The sequence below is a fragment of the Choristoneura fumiferana genome, chromosome 18 (assembly GCF_025370935.1).
Source record: "Choristoneura fumiferana chromosome 18, NRCan_CFum_1, whole genome shotgun sequence".
In the NCBI taxonomy this organism is placed as follows: domain Eukaryota; kingdom Metazoa; phylum Arthropoda; class Insecta; order Lepidoptera; family Tortricidae; genus Choristoneura; species Choristoneura fumiferana.
In genome coordinates, this window is record NC_133489.1 from 12723177 (window position 1) to 12746793 (window position 23617).

The 23617-nt window shown below is 37.3% G+C and overlaps 2 protein-coding genes across 10 annotated transcripts in view; one reads left to right on the top strand and one right to left on the bottom strand.

The window, feature by feature from the left end:
• Window positions 1–7941, bottom strand: part of LOC141438133 (sphingomyelin phosphodiesterase) — a 27115-nt gene extending 19174 nt beyond the window's left edge. For 2 of the 3 annotated variants that reach the window (XM_074101841.1, XM_074101843.1), the window contains exon 1: window positions 7567–7941. The gene's annotated coding sequence lies outside the window, so the exon portion shown is untranslated. Of the gene's footprint in view, window positions 1–1557; window positions 1665–7566 lie in introns of those variants that run through there. The other variant, XM_074101842.1, reaches the window with a different exon arrangement.
• LOC141438134 (uncharacterized) overlaps window positions 1–21356 on the top strand; it is a 25083-nt gene extending 3727 nt beyond the window's left edge. Inside the window, exons 1-6 of one of the 7 annotated variants that reach the window (XM_074101846.1) lie at window positions 987–1251; window positions 10342–10513; window positions 14201–15314; window positions 15409–15609; window positions 16250–16369; window positions 17675–21356. In XM_074101846.1, the coding sequence (XP_073957947.1) occupies window positions 14270–15314; window positions 15409–15609; window positions 16250–16369; window positions 17675–17904 (1596 nt within the window). In that variant the 5' untranslated portion in view covers window positions 987–1251; window positions 10342–10513; window positions 14201–14269 and the 3' untranslated portion in view covers window positions 17905–21356. The other 6 variants (XM_074101847.1, XM_074101844.1, XM_074101849.1 and 3 more) reach the window with 6 other exon arrangements.
• Window positions 21357–23617: the final 2261 nt, after the last annotated feature.

Consider the following 23617-nt stretch of genomic DNA (forward strand, 5'->3'; position numbering starts at 1 on the left):
CCGGATTTTTTGTAAAGCCCTTATCCGTGCCTGCGAGACGGAGCGTATATTAATGAAAATGATCAAAGTTCTCGTTTTCATTCCTGTCAGCCTTTCGACCTTTTACTTTCTGGATCCCTACTCGTTCCAGACACCCTTCGTTGCGGGCACAACTTTCATTAACAACTAGTTCATCGAACTCACTTTCTCCTCCCGATAGCACACCCGAACTCCCAAGGCTCTCATCGGAATGTATTATATGTAATTGTTGGCATCATCCACGTGCGGCAAATACGAAGACGAGTACCTAACGTGAGCTGCGCTTCTAACAACATTAAGATCTGGCTACGCTATTTTTTTACCATTCTTCAAACTATTTTAATAATAAGTTCGTGCAGTTCACTTTTTACCTATAAGTATAATTTCTGAACACTAGCTTTAAATATTTACGAGTAATTACAAACAATCACCAAACTCCTCTAACGATTTCGAGGAGAGTCTTAGAGTTAGGGAAATTTGTGGATCTAGTCGGAAATCGATCGGCAAAAGTAGGTAATCTTTGGGTAAAAGAATTTCAGGTAGATATTTTTATGTGTAGCGCTGAGATGCTTAATTAGTGGGAACTAAAAGATATTAATATTACAAACTACAAATGCCTAATTATTAATCAATCAAGCACGTGTAGCTAATCGTTGCGTTAAATAATTTTAATGTAACACGCGACTTGCATCCCAATAGCTCAGAATTCACTTTCAGCTGTGCAGCCTCTACAATTTATTGAACTGGTAGGTAGGTATGAAGAGCGCGGGGTACGAATAATTATATATATACTAATTAAAATAAAACATATTTTGTGATAAAAATGACGGTTGATAAGTTCAAAACAATTAAAGAGATAAACTCGAGAAAAGTGAGCCAAATTTCAATAACAACTAATGCCTAATAAGTGATCAGATGTAGGTACCTACCTACCTATTTTGACGTGTGCCTTATTAGAATGACAAAAGTTAGTCGGGTTGGTGCGACGGCCAGCGCCTGTTGAGAGATCGCGCTAAAAGATTTTCTCATCTGATATTCAATGTTAGTATCCAAGACGCTTTGCCCAAGCTATCTATAAAACGAATCACTGTCGCGTACATATAAATAGTGTTAGTAGCCGGCCTGGACGCTGGCAAATCACGTACAAATCGAGATCAAAATGCAACGATTGTTTCCCGCGTTGTTGTGTTTTGTTGTTCTATTAGGGGCTAACAAGACTTTGTTATTATGAAGGTAAGCTTTTGCAAATGCGAATGTGAAGTTCTCATGTGGTGACTCTATGCGCGCACGTAAGATAAACACTTGTTTAAATACTTTCCTTAACCGCACTTCCGGCACCTAAGTATCTAAATCGTAAATGCACAGTGAACAAACATTTTAACGTTACTTTTGTTTTTAATTCTTCTCGCCTATAAAACCTTCATTTAAGTACATATCGGAATTAATACTTCAAATCGCACTACATATTTAACATTTTACAGTGAATTTACAGACCACTAAAATATAGCGCATAAATAAAATGAAAACCGCCATACTTACAAGCCAAGACAAAATTTAACGAAGTTTAATAGAAAATCAGGCGACAATTGACCCGAGTGGCCCGTCGGCGGCGCGGCTGATAAACTAACCTCATACATGGACAATCTTGCGCATTTAACTAAAATTATTAAACAACTTATTCACGTATGCGTCGAACGCAACTTGTGTTTCTGTTCTTATTATTAATTAGACAAAACAATAACATCGTATTTGTGATATGATAAATATGTACACACTTGTAGTAGCCAATGGTAGTCAGTTTGCAATGGGTCTGACTGTAGCGTAGTAGGTATAGCGCATTGGTCAGGCATTTATTCTTGAACAAACGTAATCTTTTAATTTGCGTCAGACTATTATTAGCTTTTGATAAAAATATAATTTACTACATAAATAGTTAAATACCTATAAGTAGGTACTTATAAATATTATAGCATTGTTGTACAGTCGAGTTCATCAACCTGTGAGCAAAAATTTTATCAAAAATATCTAAACACGAGTATTTTTAACGGCGTAGGTAGAAGCGTGAGCGTGTTTAGATATTTTTGATCAAATTTTTGCTCACAAGTTTATGAACTCGACTGTAGCATAGACTACCAAATACGCTATTCTACCAAAGCTCCTTTATTAGGGGCATGTAGTAGGTGAATTAATAGTTACAAGATTATCTATTTCTTAATCATCAAAATAGAACATGAAAATTATATATTTGATATCGTGTATATCTATTCTTTTTGAACGTGTTATTCCGGAATGCGCAATTATCGATTTCCTACGCAGAATAAAAGACAATGCAACAAAACAGACTTATACTCATGCAAAACGCATATGATTCATGAACCTTGGCTACGTTTACCTACCAATATCTTCATGCACTACATACCTAGTTAATTTAGACAGGAGAATCAATCACTTAATGCATCATAATTATATCCAACAAAGAGATGCATGCGTATTTGTTTCCGAGTTTTCCGACATCGAGCTAATCTTCTACGTAATACAAGGTTAATCGGTCTGGCAATTGTTCTCCCTCGTTTAGTTCCGGAACAAAATAAGGACAGTTTGTTTAACATGCCTACATAAATATATTTGAACTATTTTTAAATAATTATTCAAAACTCATTCATATCTACCTTGTGTGGGTTGTTCATATTTAGCTAGTAGATTTTTTTTAATCTTTATTTATCTTTATATATCGTTCCAATAAAAACCTAACAACCACGCAAATGTAGGTAAATGTGCAAAGACTCGAGCCAAGAGAGACAAGAAAAATCGTTCAAACCAACCATTCAAAAGAGTACGGCCGTAAACTACAAAACGTATCCCTTCTATAGCACATCCTAAGAAATAACTTGTGATTGTTAAATAGGTATAACTAAGGTATAAGTTAATGAGTTAGATCAAATCTCATATGTATATTGTATTTAACACGTGCAAATTGAACAATTGAATTACTTGCACGTACATTAACATTATCGCTGACATCAGAGAGTTAAACTAGACATATCAAAGGAACGCATAGATTCCTGTGTTTAACGCAGCGGAAAGCTGCACAATGAACCTGCGATAAAAACGCCGGTCAAGTGTGAGGGTTTCGCATGAATTGAAAAAATAAATTTACTTAATCTTTTCAATTTATATTTCTCTTAAAAACAAAAACATTTTTGTATAAGTATCACTCATCGGAAATATTAATCAGTGCTTTTTTTTTCCTTTTTCTGTGTTTTAATGCCATACATCTTGCCTTTGCATGCATGTTTTGCATGCTATATCAACGGGATAGAACTATATGTAGGTTTTGCGACCCACGAATTTTGTATGAAAATATACTTAGTGTCATTTATAGGGTTCCGTAGTCAACTAGGAACCCTTATAGTTTCGCCATGTCTGTCCGTCTGTCTGTCCGCGCCTAAGCTCAGAGAATGTTAGTACTAGAAAACTGTAATTTGAATTGACATGAATATACATATCAGTCACGCCGACAGTGGTGAAATAAAATAAAATAAATTTTTTTAGGGTACCTGCCAATAGACGTAAAGTGGGGGTGTTTTTTTCTCGACCAACCCTATTGTGTGGGATATCGTTGGATAGGTCTCTTAAAACCATTTGGGGGATTCCAAGACGATTTTTCGATTCAGTGATCTGTTTGCGAAATATTCAACTTGAATATCACTTTGAAGACCAGCGCTAACTCCATCCGAGGAGTCTGCATTTATGCTGAGGCGGGACTATTTCGGGCACATAAAATAGTTTCACATTATAACTTACCCTTTCCTTTTCTTTTATTTTTCATGTTTTTTGTGTCTCGAATAAATGTTTTTTATTTTATTTCAAAGTTCAAATTTTCATGAAAATCGAGCGTCCCCCCCCCCCCAAAGTCTAAACTGTTGGGTGGAAAAATTTGACAAAATCAGAATGGTAGTAAATATAATCAAATTTACAAGAAAAATTATAGCAGCTAAGGCTAAGATTATTTGCGAAATATTAATAGTTTAAGAGTAAATAGCAGCCTAAGGTATAAAACATACCTAAACTTGGAAACTTGGAAGATTCCGTACTAATCCGTACACAATACGAAATCCTTATAAAAATACTACTTACTTGATTTTTTCGTAATGGCTACGGAACTCTATCTTGGGCGTGTCCGACACGCTCTTGGCCGGTTTTTTGTGTGATAGGCGGCAAACGAGCAGGCAAGTCACGTGATGGAAACTAATGACGCCGATGATGATGATGATGATGATGACGTATAAGGCTACCGTTTCTATCGTTTGAGGTAAGAATACCCTAATAAACATTACATTGAATATATGTTTTAAAATAGAACACTATGTATATTTGTGTGCTCTAACAACACAAATAAGAATTTTGCAATTCGAGGCACATCGAAATTCGCCGTTAACCTCCTTCGACTGCCAGAAAGAAAGTCGCTGCGATACCTACTTGAAGGATGACATGAATTTATAATAAGGCATTATAACATATAAGTTCATATAACAGATGGCAATCGTGTTAGACAACAGCCTACCACCAGTCTATAATAGGATAACTAAACATTTTATAACAAAAAATTTAAACCATGAAAATAATTTTCTACCAGTCTGAAGTCGGTGCCTCACCACGAGCCAGTAAGTGTGGACCTATAGTCGACTACCTCACCTACGTACTATAACTATATATTGGGCTTTAATTACTCCTGCTGGCTCGTGCTGAGGCACCGACTTCAGACTGGTAGAAAATTACTTTCATGGTTTTTTTTTGTAGTCGGTTATAATTTTTGTTATTTTTTTTCCACGCTTTTTAGTGTAGATAATCTAAGATGAAATAGTTTAATGTCAACTGCTGGTCACCTTTTACAAAAGATTGTTTTGCCCTATGCATTTCACTATATGCATTACGATGAGCATAAATTACTTAGCAACTGTGTTAAAGTAATAGAAATTCAACCCGTGAAATACTTGTTATTGAGTAGGTAGGTACTCATAGTAACTCCGATGGTCAACTGTTGTCTTCATCATCAGTTCCACTTCACCAAATGATGATTTTCAAAAGCAAGTGCACGAGTTACTACTTAATATATCCAAATTACCATAGGTATCCCTACAATAATTGAAGAGTTCCCTCGATTTCCTTTGGATCCAATCATGAGATCCTGATTTGGTGCTTATGGGACCTAATTGAAGGTATTCCTACACGAACGAAAAAAATATTTTCAAACCGGTTCAGTAATGACGGAGTTCTGAGATAACAAACATAAAAATAAAAACCGGCCAAGAGCGTGTCGGACACGCCCGAAATAGGATTCCGTAGCCATTACGAAAAAATTAAGTAATATTTTTCTAAGGATTTCGTATTTTATACGGAATCTTCCAAGTTTAGGTATATTTTATACCTTAGGCTGCTATTTACTCTTTAACTACTAATAACTCTCAAGCAAACTTAGCCGTCCTTGAAAGTTTGATATACTTACTACCATCCTGAATTTTTCCAAATTTTTACACCCACCGGTTTAGATTTTAGAGGGGGGGACGCTAGATTTTCATGAAATTTTGCAATTTAAAGTTGAATATTTCGCAAACAAATCACTGAATCGAAAAACCGTCTTAGCAAGCCATGGTTTTCAAAGACCTATCCAACGATACCCCACACTATAGGGTTGGATGAGAAAAAAAAATCGCCCCCACTTTACGTGTATGGGAGGTACCCGAAAAAAAATTTACTATTTTATTGGCATAGTTTACATATATACCCATGCAAAATTACAGCTTTCTAGCATTGATAGTCCCTGAGCAAAGCCGCGGACCGACGGACAGACAGACATTGCGAAACTATAAGGGTTCCATTTTTGCCATTTTTGCGCCGGAACCCTAAAAATGATGATTAAAAAATACAACCGAATTGATAACCTCGTCTTTTTTTTTGAAGTCGGTTAAAAAAGTAGACTGCAGGTGACTTTACAAAATCTTCAAACGTTTACCTTTAGATTTTATAACCTACTTATTAATTTCATTACAATAATAGCACGTTGATCTTTGTTTTTCAGTGAAATGTGCAACAGAGCAATCATCTTAGCAAAAAACTATTTTGATATTTTAATCTGTGCTGTGCTTTATTTATTTTTTCTTTTAAAGCGGTGTTCTTAAATTTCACCATCCATCCATACTAATATTATAAATGCGAAAGTTTGTGTTTGTATGTATGTATGCCGTCTTTCACGTCGAAACGGAGCGATGGATCGACGTGATTTTTGGCATAGAGATAGTTTATGGGCCAGAGAGTGACATATGCTACTTTTTATCCCGAATAAAATGCACAGTTCCCGAGGGATAACCGAATTCTGCGCGGACGAAGCCGGGGGCAAAAGCTAGCTAGTAGCATTCATATAGGTACAAATAAATTATTTATTTGCAACAACAACTAGATATCCCTTCCAAAAATATGCAACCTATACGTTCTAACTACACTATTATGACAGGCCTGTTGTTGTCGTCATAATTTTCTAAGTACGAGAAAGTCAAACAGGCTAGTCTTCGGCTTAGCTGCTTTTAGTTATAACTAACTGGATTGTCTTGTCTTCAGGGTTATCGCGCAGACGTAATTGAATACATTACGTGTTGTAAGGAATTGTGAAAATACCGTTTTCTCTTTTTTGTAGTAAATCGAGATAAATGCTTGTCACATGGCACACTTGACTTCGATGATGATGAACTTTCCGCGCTCTTAGTTCAGCTGTTAAAACACTTCCTTCAATAAGTACATTAAAACTAAATGCTTTTTATTATTAATTATTAAATGAGGAAAACTTATGCTACTGATATTGATGTTTATGTAGTTAAAGTTTATTTTAGTAACAATAGGATAAAATATGATTTTGAATAACTTATAACGAACAATTGAGAATAATAGTAGTAGGTATATTAAGAAAATGTACAAGGTCAGCAATTCAAATAATTCAGTGAGGTATATTTTAATTATAAGTTAAATATACCTACTCGTATACAATACAGAATATAAATACCTACTATATGTATGTAAAGACTATACCTACTCAAACAGTGAACAGTGGGTAACTTATGAACATTATGAATAAAGTCTTTAGTATTTAAAGTTGATTACGTCCCATTTTAATTTTTCGTTTTAACGGAATAAATGCTAATAGGTGGTGATCCTTGACCACAATTTTGCAGTTAAATAAAAAAAGACGCAACCGGTCGACTTTAATTTTTAGTTCACGCAAAACTTGTCGCGAAGTGTAAAATAGAACGTCCTCTAATAATCGTAGCCAATAAAGCGGCACAAGCTAACAGTAACAACAGTTCACCTCTTGGCTTGGTGACTCGATGTCGTCTCGCTGTCAAGTGGGACGTCAGATTATGTGACCTACACATCTCGCAATCCTAATAATAATGACAAAACTATCATTAGGCAAGACATCCGTTTCTTCACTTATATGTTTTCCGCAATACTGTTCAGTTTATGAACACTTGTATGTTAGCAAAGCATTTGGCTCACCTTAGCAAAACGGGATATGATGACCAGTTCCTCATGAAGTCAGTCCAAGTGCAAGACGGAGCGAATGCGCGCTGATCAGCGAGCCAACAACATTTCACTCGTTTTCGTGTTGAACAAATACACGTCGCATCCACATACTAATTATTTAGGTACGAGAGAAACTGCGCGATGTACATTGATTGACGCGCTTACGGTTCGCTGTGTGAAAGAATACTGAGTTGTGTCCAATGCGAGTAGCGAGGAGTGAAGTGGGCGAGTGACCAGACCACAACCGCACGCGGCGCGAGCAGTGAGAGTTGTGCCTGATGCGCTTTGCTGCAGTCGCGTGCCGCCGCGGCGCCGGCGCAGCACACAGCACAGCACTAAGATGCTGCAGTGACTGCATTTGCATACATACCCACCCGTATACACAGTCAAAACTGAAACGCTTGGAACCTTTTCGCAGTAAATGTTCAAATAATAAACCATGCAATGCCTGGTGCACAGGTTTTTATTGTGAAAAGGTTCCACATTGATTTTACACGCAACTAGAAGATTAGGCCGACAGAGTAACTGGAACTTTGCTAAAATGATATCGTATCGTACACCTCACAGAGTTTCCTCATGGTGTTTTCTTTCTCCTAAAAAGGTACATGTAGTTTTAACTGTGCAGTTATCACACCTACGCCACCTTGTTATAGACTAAGGCCGTCTTGCAGAAAAAAATAAATCTAGATTTAGTAGTTAATCCAGGCTTAAATTTAAAAGTTCCATACAATGTGACACTACTAAACTGAGCTTAACGCTAACTCGAGATTTATGTGTTTACTGCAGCCAAGTGGGCCTAAACAACTATTTAAATATTAATCCATCATTATCATTATCATCGTCAACATCGTATCATTTCAATTGACGGGTGACTTCAAAAAAGGAGGAGGGTATCAATTTGGTTTAATTTTTATTTTTTATGTGAAATGCGTCCTTTAGAAATCCGTAATTAACGCACTGAAATGAAAAATTAGACTGAGACTTTCAATTAAGTTCCATCACAGGATCTGATGTGGTGTATGTTAGAGTCATCGAGAGAGCTCTCCTAATATTGTAGGGACACTATCTAATGGTGATTTGGGTAATAAGTATCACATACTTTATTTAACTTGCTATGTACCGACGGGTCAAATTGACCTGAAGTGGTGGTCCAGCCAGGATCCTGTCCGCAGGAGAGAACTCCTCAATGTGTAATGGCATCGACTTGAAATTTGGTAAGCAAATGCAGTATAGATGTCAATGCAAGTAAGTATAGTCAACATAAAGTACAGTTCGCAAAATAAGTTTGTACCAAAAATGACACGAAAACTTATTCTTTAGTCGTTGCTCGCGTATTCGACGGTTTCTTAAGTTTCTTTTGGATCAAACAATACATAGATAGTTATTTGAAATATTCTAACGCAATGCCACAGCAGTCTCGTGCGGAGCCCACTCGCGCGATCACTGCGTGCACGCAACGTCATTCACAAACAAAGGCAGTAGAATAACGAACGCCTTCCGTAAACATACATACATACATACATACATTCACGCCTTTATCCTTCCGTAAACGCATTTGAGGAAAAGAGGAAAACGGCAGTGCTATATCGAATCTAGTTAGTAAAATTGAAGTTCTGGCAGCTTGTATGAATAAGAAACTACTTACCAATTAAACTTCATTGCACTGGAATCGGATAATCCTATAAGCTCCACCAACAGGTTACATTTAATATGCACTTTTTTTTATTCGACTCGATGGCAAACGAGCAAGTGGGTCTCCTGATGGTAAGAGATCACCACCGCCCATGGACACCTGCAACACCAGGGGGACTGCAGATGCGTTGCCAACCTAGAGGCCTAAGATGGGATACCTCAAGTGCCAGTAATTTCACCGGCTGTCTTAGGTACTCTCCTCGCCGAAACACAACAGTGCGAGCATTGCTGCTTCACGGCAGGATTAGCGAGCAAGATGGTGGTAGCAATCCGGGCGGACCTTGCACAAGGTCCTACCACCTGCAAACGCATGCACAACAGTATTACCAAAATCCTCTTTTGACCCGTCTCTGAAGGAATTAAGGATAAGTATAATATTTTTCTGAGCGCTACGTAGTGTAATACTTTCAATACATGACCTAACCAAAAAAAAGTTGGATCACCCCGACTTTGTCACTTCAAAGTTCAATATCTCAAAAACGGCTAAACCGATTTTAATGAAACATGTCTAAAAACCATCGCTAGAAAACCTGATTTTAAATAAAAAACGCATTTAAATCGGTCCACCCGTTTAAGAGCTGCGGTGCCACAGGCAGACAGACAGACACACGTAGCGGTCTTATAAATCCCCTCTTTTTGCGTCAGGGGTTAAAATTAAGTCTTAAAATCACGTACGGTCAAGGACTTCAATTCAGGAGCCGCCATGGAACCTTTTCAAAGGAAGTACGATTTTCATTGTTAATTAATTCGATAATGTCACTATGACATTATGAAATGATTCCATGGTGGCTCATGCATGAATAAAAGCCCTTGACCGTACCTACCTTCTTTAGCCCACTCGGTAAAGTCTGGTGGTCTAACCGACTTATGAACTTTAGCTAAACTGCTTTTGGTTCTAATCACATGAACGATGATACGGTACGGTATCGTACCTACGGCGTCTATTGTCTGATTCCATTGAAAAAGCTTTACTTAATTTAGAAAAAAATCATGAGTCAAGTTTTCAAAAATTAGAAATATATACTTACCTACTTTTTTTTCAATTTACGTCACTAGATTGCCGATCGTGGTAATAACCAGGAGCATCACAAAAATTTACGAAATAGTACATTATTTACTGCAGAAGCAGGCAGAAGCCATGGAGTAAAGGATTGATGGACGAGGGTGGGGTAGACGGCCCGAGTCGTAGACTAGGCCGGATAAAACAAGTCCCGCTGTACTGGCCGAGGTTTGTATAGTGCTTTTCTCAATCAATGTGAGGAAATATTCGATCCATCCATCCATCCATCGCATCGCATCGCAATATCACGTGGTTCACTGTTTGTATTTTTTTTCCTTTGTCAGTTTAATGTCAGTAGGTAAGCAAATTTAAAAAGTTAGAGATAATGGATTTTCATACATTCCTTCCTTATGTATTATTCAGGCCATAGCCTAGGCCAAGAAGTAATGAAGGGAGCCATAAATGAGAAACTTCGATGTCTCCATTTCGTGATATTAACACATACATTTCCAAGCATGTTTGGGAAAAGTTTATTAACTGCGTGTGCCGGTATTATTCGCACATTTTTTAGGTTTCTTCTTTTGCCTTCAATGATTAATTTATCAATATATGACAACATGTTCGTCACAATAAATATAATTTTATGGCCATTTCTAAACTTTAGTGAACATTATAAACAAATAAAACACAAATATAAGCATATATATGTATTATAACTCTTTGGGCCGAAGCCTTTTTTTAAATCTAATTGGTTTCCAAAATCATAACTTGTTCTATCCTCCTAACGCCCAAGGTTGTTTTTTTGATATAAGTATATCGTATAGTTCGTAAGTACGAACATCAAACTTTATGTCATTTATGATAGAGTGTGATGTTCAAATTACAATAAGTCCTTTATAAAGGACTCTGGGCGTTAGGAGGAAGGAATATTACAATTACTTATTATGTGGAGACAGATGAAAATGTATTCACTTCACTCGTCTGAAACCATTTTATTCTTTAGTAAGTTTCGTGTTATTTATCGAAGGTCAATGGACGTAAGGCAATAACAAATCATCTCTTTTTAACTAGAGTTTAAACATTAAACACTTGATTACTTATCTATTCTTTGACTGATCACTGCTCCAACAGGCGAATAAACTGAATCGTATGCCAAGATGTAACGTTTTCACATTCAATTTTACTATGATTTCTTTGAGAGATGTACGAAATGTCAACAAGATATTTTTAGCGAATTTATTCCACCCTCTGGTAGGTGATTCAGTTTCTTCGACTGAATGTACCTATCTACCTTACCTAGTTAGTATTTAGTTTAGTGGTTGAATTCTATCGTACCGTAGGCATAGTTAATACCTAGTACTTGTAACATTGTCAATTTATAATTCATATGACATCACAAACACCTGCAATTGAACTAAATGCGCTCGGCTGTAGGAAAGAACAGATGTTGGTTCAGTTGAACATAAAAAAGTCCCGCGCGTCACTCTTGGCTGAGCACAGACCTTGGTCACTGGCACCACCATACGTCACCAACCCCTATCAGCTATCTTTTTTTAACTACACTTACTGGTGATTACTTTTCTCTTTCCCTATTTGGTTTCGCTTCGAGGGTTGGTGGTTGTTTAGACGTCGTCCCGGCAACGCGGCCTCGTCCACAAGACCCGTGACTGCCCAGCACGCTGACGTCCATAAGCTTCCATATTTAGACAATATAGTTTATTTAATAAAATGTTCTAGTTTAGTGTCGTGTTAGTAAACTATCTCATCACACCATGTAAGTAGATAACGCTAATATTATTTCGTAAGAAATGTGTTTTCCCGCCTCAGCTGATCACAGCGTGGTTGCCTTGCCCGTTAGAGTTACGTATTGCCTTTAGAATATCAGAACTAAAGTAGCCTACCTTAACCAAAACACTTTTTACCCGCAAATACTTACCTAATCTAGAGCCTTAATTGCATCTAGCTAGTTAATTAATATTTACCTACTGCCTGTTCTCAATTCAATCCGACATGACCTTAAATTTCGGAAAGGTTACCTGTGTCAATACTAATTATAAAGCACTGTATATAAATACAACGATAAAAAACCGGCCAAGATCGTGTCTGACACGCCCGAAATAGGGTTCCGTAGCCATTACGAAAAAAAAGTAATATTTTTCTAAGGATTTCGTATTTTATACGGAATCTTCCCTAGTTTAGGTACATTTTATACCTTAGGCTGCTATTTACTCTTAAACTACTAATAATTCTCAAGCAAACTTAACTGTTATAGTTTTCCTTGAAAGTTTGATATACTTACTACCATCCTGAATTTTTTCAAATTTTTCCACCCACCGGTTTAGATTTTAGAGGGGGGGGGGACGCTCGATTTTAATGAAAATTTGCACTTTTAAATTGAATATTTCATAAAAATGTCACTGAATCTCGTTTTACCAAAAATCGTTTTTTTAAAAGACCTATCCAACGATACCCCACACTATAGGGTTGGATGAGAAAAAAAAAACACGCCCACTTTACGTCTATGGGAGGTACCCTAAGAATTTTTTTTTTTTGATTTTTTAATTGTACCGTTTTGTCGGTACAGTTTACTTTTATATTCGTGCAAAATTACAGCTTTCTAGCATTGATAGTCCCTGAGCAAAGCCGCGGACGGACAGACAGACAGACATGGCGAAACTATAAGGGTTCCGTTTTTGCCATTTTGGCTCCGGAACCCTAAAAATAAAACCCACGTTTGTTTGGAACAACTGAGTGTTATTTCAAAGATACTTAAACGCAAGGAAAACGTGAGAAAGTGAGCAAAACGAATGGGGATAGGTAATTATAATAATCTTAAACGTGCTCCGATGCTCACGACGCAAAAATATCTCTGCCGTGTGAAAAGTGCCTCGGCTTACGCGATTAACAACACGGTTGAAAAACAGAAAACAGGCAAGTAACAAAAAATTTGGAATTGAAATAAAAAATACAAAAAGATTCCAAAAACCAATCTTAACACGGTTGGGTTCAAAATTTTTTAACACCTAGACAGTTTCAATGTTTCTGATGGCGCTGTACCAGTGGTAGGTATACCATTGGTTCTATTTTTACTAAAAACTGGTTTACCTACGTTGTTTAACTTTTTATTTAGCGGGTTCACTATCAGCGTCTTCATGACTAAGTTATTATAATGTCTATGGATGTCTTCTTACTTGTTATCCTTCTATATCCTATAAAAGATCTTTTTATACTATTATTCAACTTTTTTTGCTGTGGTGCAGCTGTGGTGGCCTATTGGTTTGTCCTATCGCCTCTGAAGCAGAGGATCGTGGGTTCAAACCCCGGCTCGCACCTCTGAGTTTTTAGAAATTCATATGCGGAATTACAATTGAAATTTACCACGAGCTTTACGGTGAAGGAAAACTTCGTGAGGAACCCTGCACAAACCTGCGAAGCAATTCAATGGTGTGTGTGAAGTTCCCAATCCGCACTGGGCCTGTGTGGGAACTACGGCCCAAGCCCTCTCATTCTGAAAGGAGGCCTGTGCCCAGCAGTGGGACGTATATAGGCTGGGATGATGATGATGATTCTACTATTTCTACAATCAATTTGTTTATTCTTTTCTGCTACCTATGTATGTACGAGTACCTACCTACCTAGTCACTTAAAGATATTTCTTCAAAATTTAGTTAAAATCAATGAAGTTAAAAATTTCGCTAGCTTTTCGTTGCAACTTAATCCTAATTTTCTACCAAATTACACACTCTTAAAAGCTTAACGGTATCGTTTTCGTATGTGTAATTAATTTTAGAACCCTAAACCCTTTGAGTATTGAATTACCTACAATGTGTAGTGACTTCAGTGACTTGGGAGTACTCCGAGTAGCTTAGGGTATGCACCTGTGAAAGTTCACCTCCTCACAAAGTTTTTTTGCAGATTAATAAATACAACGATGTATGGAAATACATTACGTTGGTGATTTGCATACAATAGGAATCGGTCGCAATGACATTGTCGAATAATTTTTCTGGCGATATTGGTTGTACAACAGACGCGCTGGACGCCTCTACATCAAATTGGGATCAACTGTACTGCTCTCATCTTTGGTCAAATAGTAATTTGAGGCAAATAATACTGAATAATGTAGTAAGCGTCGATGATAAAGCAATCACATATTGTTACACATGTAAAGGAAAAATGAGAAAATATGAGATCAAATCTCCAAAAGCCAGTTTTGTACCTAGCGATCATTCCACTCCAAACTTAAAAATAAGCATGAAAGAGACTGGTGCATCATTAGACGAGGAAAGAGAAGATTCCATATGTGATTACGATCGTCCAGATATTTTCTCATATAGAAAAAGTTCGATAAAAGTTTCTTCCACTGAAGCGGAAAATAACCGTTGCATTCCATCAATATCTCAACAAATAGACTCCAGTTTTCGCCAAAAATTCACTTCTTATGAACCGCAGCCTAATGAAATAAATACACGGAGACTGAGTAAAAGCCTAAAAGGCATCGGGTGTATCGTGGACTTCGCTCTGACTGATCCTGTGAAGAAACGGACTCAGATTCAGACGTGCTCAATAAGTGTGATGATTGTTGCTATTATAGTTATAAGTTTCATTTTGGTAAATTTTACTACTCCTAGTTTTACTAATGTAACAAAAGTTATCAGTACAACTGTAGTGCCAACTCCAACAACTATGTTTAATCAAACTTCGTCCGCTGCAACAAATCTTGCTCTGCCGTCAGCGCAGTTGCCCGAAATCGCCACCACCGAAATCTCACTAGCTACGGAAATCCTTAGCAGTACCACTGAAAATAATTCACTTATTACTATGGTCATATCAAAAATACGTAAAAATATAAGAACCTATCCGAGAAACTCTAGCAAAAGCAAAGAAAGCCAAAGACCAAAAGATATAATAAACAGAGATATACTGTCGCAAAGTTTTTGCTCGTGCCAAACAGAAGAAATATGTATGCTTGATGAGAAGAGCGGGACTCCGGACTGTAAGAAAGCTGTTGACGCCGGAGATCCTACTGGTAAGTTTCGTATCAGAAATTCATTAGAGTAGTTACCTATATGTACCTATACGACATTCAAAGTGGTCGGTGTCTAAAGTCTCTTTTTGTGTAGGTTGCGGGGGCCTATGCGCCTTAGACACTGAAGCTTGTCAACTGGTGGACAGGAGCCGAGGGGTACGCGTGTGCCGGCTGCTCAGCGACACGATGTGTTCTGCGCAGGAGTGGCGCTGTCGCAATGGCCTTTGCGTCCCGGCGGCCGCGCGCTGCGACGGCGCCGTGCAATGCTACGACAAGTCTGACGAAATGCATTGTGGTGAGTGTGGACTAATATTACTATTTGTATGCTTTCGTTGTTGATTCGTCTATCGAAACAGTCCATAATGTATATACAGGTATACATATTTATAGAACATAGTGATAGTATTTTTTTATTGTCCGTACCTACTTCAAAAGGAAAAATCGAACCCTTATAGGATCACTTTGTTGTCCGTCTTTCCGTTTGTCAAGACCCCTTTTCTCCGAAACTCGTGGAGGTGCCAAGCTGAAATTAATATCAAATAATAAATAAGGTCTGCAGTCAACGCAAACAAAACATACAATCATTAAAAGAGGTGTTTCTGTACAAATTTCCGTAACCGAAAAACCTATACGAGTACCTAAGATACTTTCAGCTGTTCTAGAAACTCTAAATCTGGTAGGTAACAAGGTGGCTCTTATATATTTTTTTTTTATTCGACTGGATGGCAAACGAGCAAGTGGGCTTATAGCACGACCAAAAAGAAAAATCTTATTTTTTTTGTCTGTTTGTATCTGTAATCATCTAAATCTAAAATGACCCCTCACTGCGTACATTTTGCTTAGGAAAGGGGCATTGCTAATACTAGATATCCGTAGATCTCTACTGTATCGTGAGTCTCACTCGCACTTGACCGATTTTTTTTCTTAATTTTCAGAATGTGACCTAACTAAGCAGTTCCGATGCGGCCAGTCCATATCGTGTTTTCCCAACAAGAAACTCTGTGACGGGGCCATCGATTGCTGGGATGGTTTCGATGAAGTCAATTGCACCACAGGTTACAAATATTTAGCTAAATAGAGGTACTAGGTAAAGAGGCATGTTTGGGATTTTTGCTTCTCTATATTTATCATTAACTCATTGACTATAACTATCTTCTGTTATAATCTTTGGTCAAATCAAAAATGTCGACCATCAAATGGGTTAAAAGGCTCCACAGTCCACCACCTCAGTCAACATACACACTGACATATTTCCGCCACATTGCAAAAAGTACGAGTATCTAGTAGCTTGGTATTTAATTCCAGAAACAATTTAGCATCTGCGAAACGAAATAAAGACGCGTGGTTTGCTAACTGTGACCTTTAGACTGCGTTTAAAAGGTTAAACGTGGCTTAAGTCACATTTTTTTTACTAAATAAATGTTTTTTTGTTGCGCAGTATCAAAGCTAAAGAATCTCATCTATGCCTAGGGAGAGAGATGTTCAACAATCACAGATATTTCATATGTTTTCCTACTAAGCGTCTGATTTATTATATCTTAAAAGTTGGTACCTAGTTCGGTAGCCGCATTTGACGAAATATGAAGTACCTAAATCACAGTGACCCCCATTTGGTCCCCCGTAACTGGGTTATGAATGTATTCAATTAGACTCAAACCTAACGGGAGTTTCTACTTAGTAAATCTATGTTAAAATAAATTATTACGTGATTATTACTTTTGACCTGACCACACTTTTATAAATGTTAAGATTACTTATTATTCACAGCTGTGTTATTAAGGCTTATCTCAGTACCTAATTGGGTGCTTAATTTGGGAGTAATTAAGGTTAATCAATTTGTAGATCCGTCGATATTCCGTAAATTAATTACGTCATACATAATGGATTCCTTGGTGATTAAGTACAGTCAATGTCATAAATAAGTGTTCATTTATGTACCTTGTCGCTTTCAGTCGTTAGGTACACAATTTCGTATAGCTTTTCAAACATGATGTTAAAGTGACAAGGTACAAAAGTGATCACTTATTTATGACGTTGACTGTACCTAAGTGACACAAGAAGAAATTGTTTACGAAATTATTTAAAATACTTTAAAATTACAGTATCTAACATATTTTAAAAAATAACTTACATTAGTAAATACCTACCTACCCAAGTAATAAAGTGAAGAAAATCTGGATAATAATTACCTACCTACTTGCTTCATTATATTTGCATATGGTAGGGTAGGCTCTACCACACATAATAACATAAAGCACATTGTACCAAGGTATCTATTTAGTTATTTGTTAGTAACTAAGTTATATAAATATTTTAACAATAGTTCACGTAATGAAAAACAAACGTACTTACTTCTACAGAATGCCCAGAAGATCAGTTTACCTGCACAGACGGCGAGTGCATAATCGGGCTTCGGTTCTGCGACGGCTTCGCCGACTGCCTGGACGGCAGCGACGAGCCTCGCGGTTGTGATGGCGGCTGCGGGAAGCACGAGCTGCAGTGCGGCAACCGCCGCTGCGTGCCGGCCGCAGTACGCTGCGACGGCCACGACAACTGCGGCGACGCCACTGATGAAATTAACTGTTCCTAAATGTCTATACTCGGGTTTTTTGTACATTAGAAATGAGGTAAACAATTTTGGCATGCCTAATGAAAAACGTTTTTCTACTTTAGTTCTCTTAAAAAACCGGATAAGTGCGTGCCGGACCACGCGTAACGTAGAGGGTACTAATATGTCGCAAATATTCAATACCTACCCTACCTAGGCTACCTACCTATTAAGTTTTGATTGACTCATTTACCACTTTAACGAGTTAAATTCGCTTGGCTATGTCGGTGACCCTCGTTCTTTTATGTAGGTATATCCTCATTTCTGATTCCATCCATCTCGTACAGAAACCCCGAGCACATTTAGCTTAGCCCTCTCCATAGCTCGCTGTCTCGCTGAGCTATGAGCCTACCTTAAGCCGAGTTTAGACTTCAAAAAAAATCGTGCAATTTGCATTACATTGCAGCGCTCGATTGACCACTACAAACTCGTTAGCTTTACGGCCTCGCAATGTAATGCAACTTGCACGATTTTTCTTGCAAGTCTAAACTCTGCTTAAGGCCTAAGTATTATAGTGAAGAACCTCGTCTCGAATTCATAATAATATGTCCACTGGCAACACACTGGTTGAAGACTTTCGCCCAAAAGACGTTGCGGAGTTTCCCAAACGAAACCGAGGTATTCGATGTTTATAGACGAGGGTGCCTGCATGTGGCAAGCTTGGTCGTGTAAGAAATTTGGCAATGTTGCAGGTTTTCTATGCAACTGTGAAAAACTGGACATAAGTATAAAGTAGAGAATCTACCGTACAATATATGCGTAGCTGTAAGCCTGGAGCGCAGTGTTTGACTGCTTTGTGGGAAAATTAGGAGTAGGACCAGCTAGTCCTGGCAGTAGCAATGTAAGGCAAACCTCATTCTGGCATCCCTAAAAATCAATCCGATAAGGTACCTAATCAAAATTGCCTATTCTACAAACAAATATGTACGAGCAGTATGGTCATAGTGATGAATCATTTTGTAGGCCTTAAATATCTTAATTCAGATTTTGACTACGTAGGTATGTCTGAATTAGAATCAATGGTTTCAAGAGTTTTATTCATTCATGGTTATTTTCTTTCATTTTCATTTATTTTTTTACAATGTACAAATGTTTGCGCCCTCGTGTGTCCCCCCATTAAGTACATAATTGTGACAGATATTTTTTATCTGTAAAATATGTCTATTCTATTTTTTTACCTACCTACCATAATTCATTGCTGCCATGATTCGCTGGTCAGACTAGTCGAGGTGGCTAACTCCCACCTTACTTGCAACCTAGATGTATTCCATCTACTAACCTAGGCTTGGGAGGAGCCTTCCGGCCCAGTCCGACCCTGGTACAGCGTTCAAGCTTGTCTGAACATTCAACAATACAAGCAATTACGCACGTCTTATAATTTATAACCCTTGAGTACTGAAACACCCTCACACACAAACATCACGCCTGTATTCCCAAATGGGGTAGGCAGAGCACACGAAACGTTACCGCTTCGGAGCCACTTTTAGCAATTTTATAGGTTTTATGTTTGACAAAAACGGTACAATAGTGACAGGTTGCTAGCCTGTCGCCTACGGACAGTGTTGAGTACTGAGGAGGTTGATATAAGGATATGACATGCATTTAAATACTACTCACCTTTCTTTTTTGTTTTAAAGTGTGTAGTGTTGAAAGGATACTTACCTAGTAGTTTTGTTAAACACGTACTAGGTCGACGAACGTTTGCGGTGGTTCAATAAATACTTATAGAGTTCTCAAATATAAATTTGTCACTGAAAGACTTGTTTTAATATCGTTATTGAAGAACACGCTTGATAATTATTATTTTAACACTTTTTATGCTAAAGACACTGATACGAGCAAAATAAAGTTATACACAGTTCTCGCGGAATGCGATATATATGTCGGCGGCCGATTGTAAAATCCGCCGGATCACGAAATTCCTAGGCATATCATGAAATGGCGCCATTTCATGATATGCCTAAAAGTTGGCCAGGCATATCACAATGTGCCTGGGAAACAATACGGCAGATCGATTAGAGCAACACATTCGTCGATATTCCTAGCTCTATACCGGGCACATCGTGATATGCCGAAAAAAAAAAATTTAGGTACGACGAGCGAAGCGAGGAGTGGTTAGTGGGTGGTTCTACTCGCAAGGGAATTTTCCGCGTCTCACCTTATTTTGTATAGTTTTTGTAGGCAAATTATATTGATTTACGATCGAAACTGTAGGTACAACTAAATCATCTTGCTCGCTAATCCTGCCGTGATCCAGCAGTGCTTGCTTGCTTGTTGTGTTTCGGCGTGGAGAGTAAGACAGCCGGTGAAATTACTGGCACTTAGGTATCCCATCTTAGGCCTCTAGGTTGACAACGCATCTGCAATACCCCTGGTGTTGCAGATATTTATGGGCGGTGGTGATCTCTTACCATCAGGAGACCCACTTGCTCGTTTGTCATCGAGTCGAATAAAAAAAAACTAAATGGTTTCTAGTATGACACTAAAAATTTGCTCACTCCTAAATATATATCTTTAAAAAATCGTACTTTAAAGTGCCAAATTCTCAGTCTCCTGGCATGTTGAATATTTATGTACGTAATATCTGCACTAAAGATTACTTACTTATTCTGTGACTAAAGTACCTAGAAATGTATAATATATATTAGTTTAAATGTACTTGTCTAATTAATTTTACCTTAAATGCGATATTTATTAAAAAAAAGTTCATTATAAGTATATAATATATACTATATAATATATGTATATATTTTTTGCCGCTCAGCAGAGCGGCAAAAAATCTGGCCCTCAAATTTATGCAAAATTGGTAGTTTTGTATAAAGGGAGGGCCAAATTTTGTGCCGCTGATTATACGAGGATTTTGTCTCGGTTTTTACCTTGCCTCAGTCTCCTGCCACATCTACATAAACACGTTAAAATCAGTTTGAATTACCGCGTCTAGCGCGTTGCTCTTCGGTCCGAATGAAAGATCGAAGTGAAGTTAGCTTACAACCACCACTCGCGCCCGTCTCGGCTCGCGATTGGCTTTGTCGCTTCGGCGAGTTGTGTGAGTGAGGTGTTGCTGGGGCCAGTCAGCTTAACAGCTGGCACATAATTATTTAAATCACGTTGTTTTCTACGAGTATATACTTTTTTTTGCATTCATAGGTCGTAAATTCGTTATATTAGAGTACATAATTGCATAATTTCAATATTAAATGTTGCATTGACGAGTTATTGGCTAAAAACTTAAAATAATCTCAGCCTGTTCTCAAGTCACCTGGAAACAATAGAAACCTTAGAGAATACAGAAAAAAATAAAAATTATTTTACTATGCTTGTAATAAGTACTAATTAGTGTCGTTTTAATGTGTACTTTACGACTTTTTCATTTTGTGATTATTTTGTGAAATGTGATCAAGGTCTTACAATAGAAATGTTCCATGGAAGACACTATTTTAATGCTATTAAACTATTTTTATTAATAAAACATATATTTATTTAATTAATTACAAAACGGCTTTTAAGTTCTTTTGTATCCATCAAAGGTATCCATACTCAAGTATCCTATTAATAGGCAAATAGTTAAACGTTGCGTTTTGAACGATATGACGGATGTTCCTTAGCTAATTCATGAAATGGCGCCATTTCACGATACAAGTATGGCTAGGAATTATTCGTGATTTGGCGGATTTTACGATATCGGCCGCCGACATACTATGCTATATATAGATATAGCAATAGTAATTGAATTCTCCGTTGACGACGTCGTGGGCAACATCTATATAATAGTGACAAATAATTGACCTAAGGGCTACTACGAAACTCGAAGTTCCTATCGCACCGTCCCTCTCGCTCGCGTATTATACAGCTTAAGTGTCAGAGGGACCGCACGACACGAACTTCGAGTTTCAAGTTTCGTAGTAGCCCTGCTGATTATTATAATAGAAAATGCGAGGAGGGCAGAAAAAGTTTAAGAAAAATACAACGAGAAAACACGAATCTAATCGAGAAACATATCCATACCTAGACGAAAATATGTAGAATCTTAAACTATAGTACATTGTTGTAGAGGCTGAAAAGTAAGCAATCATAAATAGATGAACGAGTTAGTTAAGTTAAATTCACCAAACATATTTAATTTATTCGACTCGAACGGAAATAATTATTGAATGTTAATTCAATTAACCAACATGACAAAAAAATAACTGGCAGCTTTCCACAAAAATTTTAGTGCCCTTGCAAGAACAAACTACATTATATTGTTTAATCTGTGGTATTTGTTCAGTGTCATTTTATGTAGGGTTGCCAGACGTATGAGGATTCTCGCACTTACATGCTAATTATGAAACTTTCCAACGCAAAGTAAAAGACATGGGGATGGACACTGTCTGTGATTCACAGTGACTGGAAAAACAATTAAAAGCTGGAGTTTTCAAACCATTGAAATATAATGTATATCCTGTATTATTTATTTATTTATCAATAATCCATTATTACAGCATTACAGTTAGAAAACTAATGCACTATAAAATTCAAATTATACACAAAAAATACAAAAATACATAAGAAAAACATACAAAAAAAAAATAAAAAATGCTAATTAGAGATTTTTGAACGTCGTCTTCGTCACTACCCTAAAACGACAGAACACCACACACTCCGGCCAGAAGTCGGAGCGCAGGAACATCTGCTGGTGCTTGGCAGGCACTTGGAGTCTAAATGAGCTGAAATTGCTAGCCCCTTGAGACATCGAGCGGGATGATGAACATTATTCTCTAGCTGGGCTCCCTGTAACCGGCGCTGTACCGCCTCGCGGACGTGCTCGAACACCTTCTCAGGCGTCGTCTTCTTGTCCATTATGGTGTGTAATAAAGAATATTTGTATTGTATTGTATAGAATAGAATATTATTAATTTTATGCTCGGGTTTATGATATTTTTTCTTTGTTTTTAAGACCGAAAACAAGCCTTAGGTAATAGTAATAGTCAGTGTCATATGACAGCCGGATGAACATAAAGCACATGTTTTTAATTCCTTTACAAAATTACATTGTACTGGAAAATAGTCAAACATTAAATAAAAAAATGACAAACTGCAATAAATAAAAATATCTTTCTACACCTACAAGTAAAATAACGCTTTAAAATGATTTTAATTACAAAATAGCAATTATTCATTATTCTAGTTACTTAGTAGATATTCGTCATTCAAATGAGCTCGCTATCGTCCTCATAGTATTTTGCATTTCCTTGAGTGCTAAATTAACTTTAAAGGCATTCAGTCGGCTGTTTTAGGGCTTGGTGAGTGGAGTGGACTCATCTAGATAATATTATTATGTAAGGCTCAAGTAGGGTTGCTAACCGTACTATAACCATGTACCTGCTATATTTTGACTCCTATGTGCTAACTATTATGCTGTTGGAAAAATATAGTAGGTACGCAGAAATGCTATATTTCGGTCAGTCCCTACACATACGAATACGATTAAGATTGGACATTATTATTATAGGTTAGGTACTAGTTTTCATTTCTGTTCAATATTTTCAGTTTTGTTAACGTACTACGTATATGTCTTTCAGTGAACCATAATGTTTATATCTTGGGCTGGAAAAAGTTGGCAGCCCCAGGCCTGAGGCTGAGTAAAAATCAAAGAGTATTTAACTAAAAATGTAGCGAAATACATATGCAAACATTATACGAGAAATCGGCAATT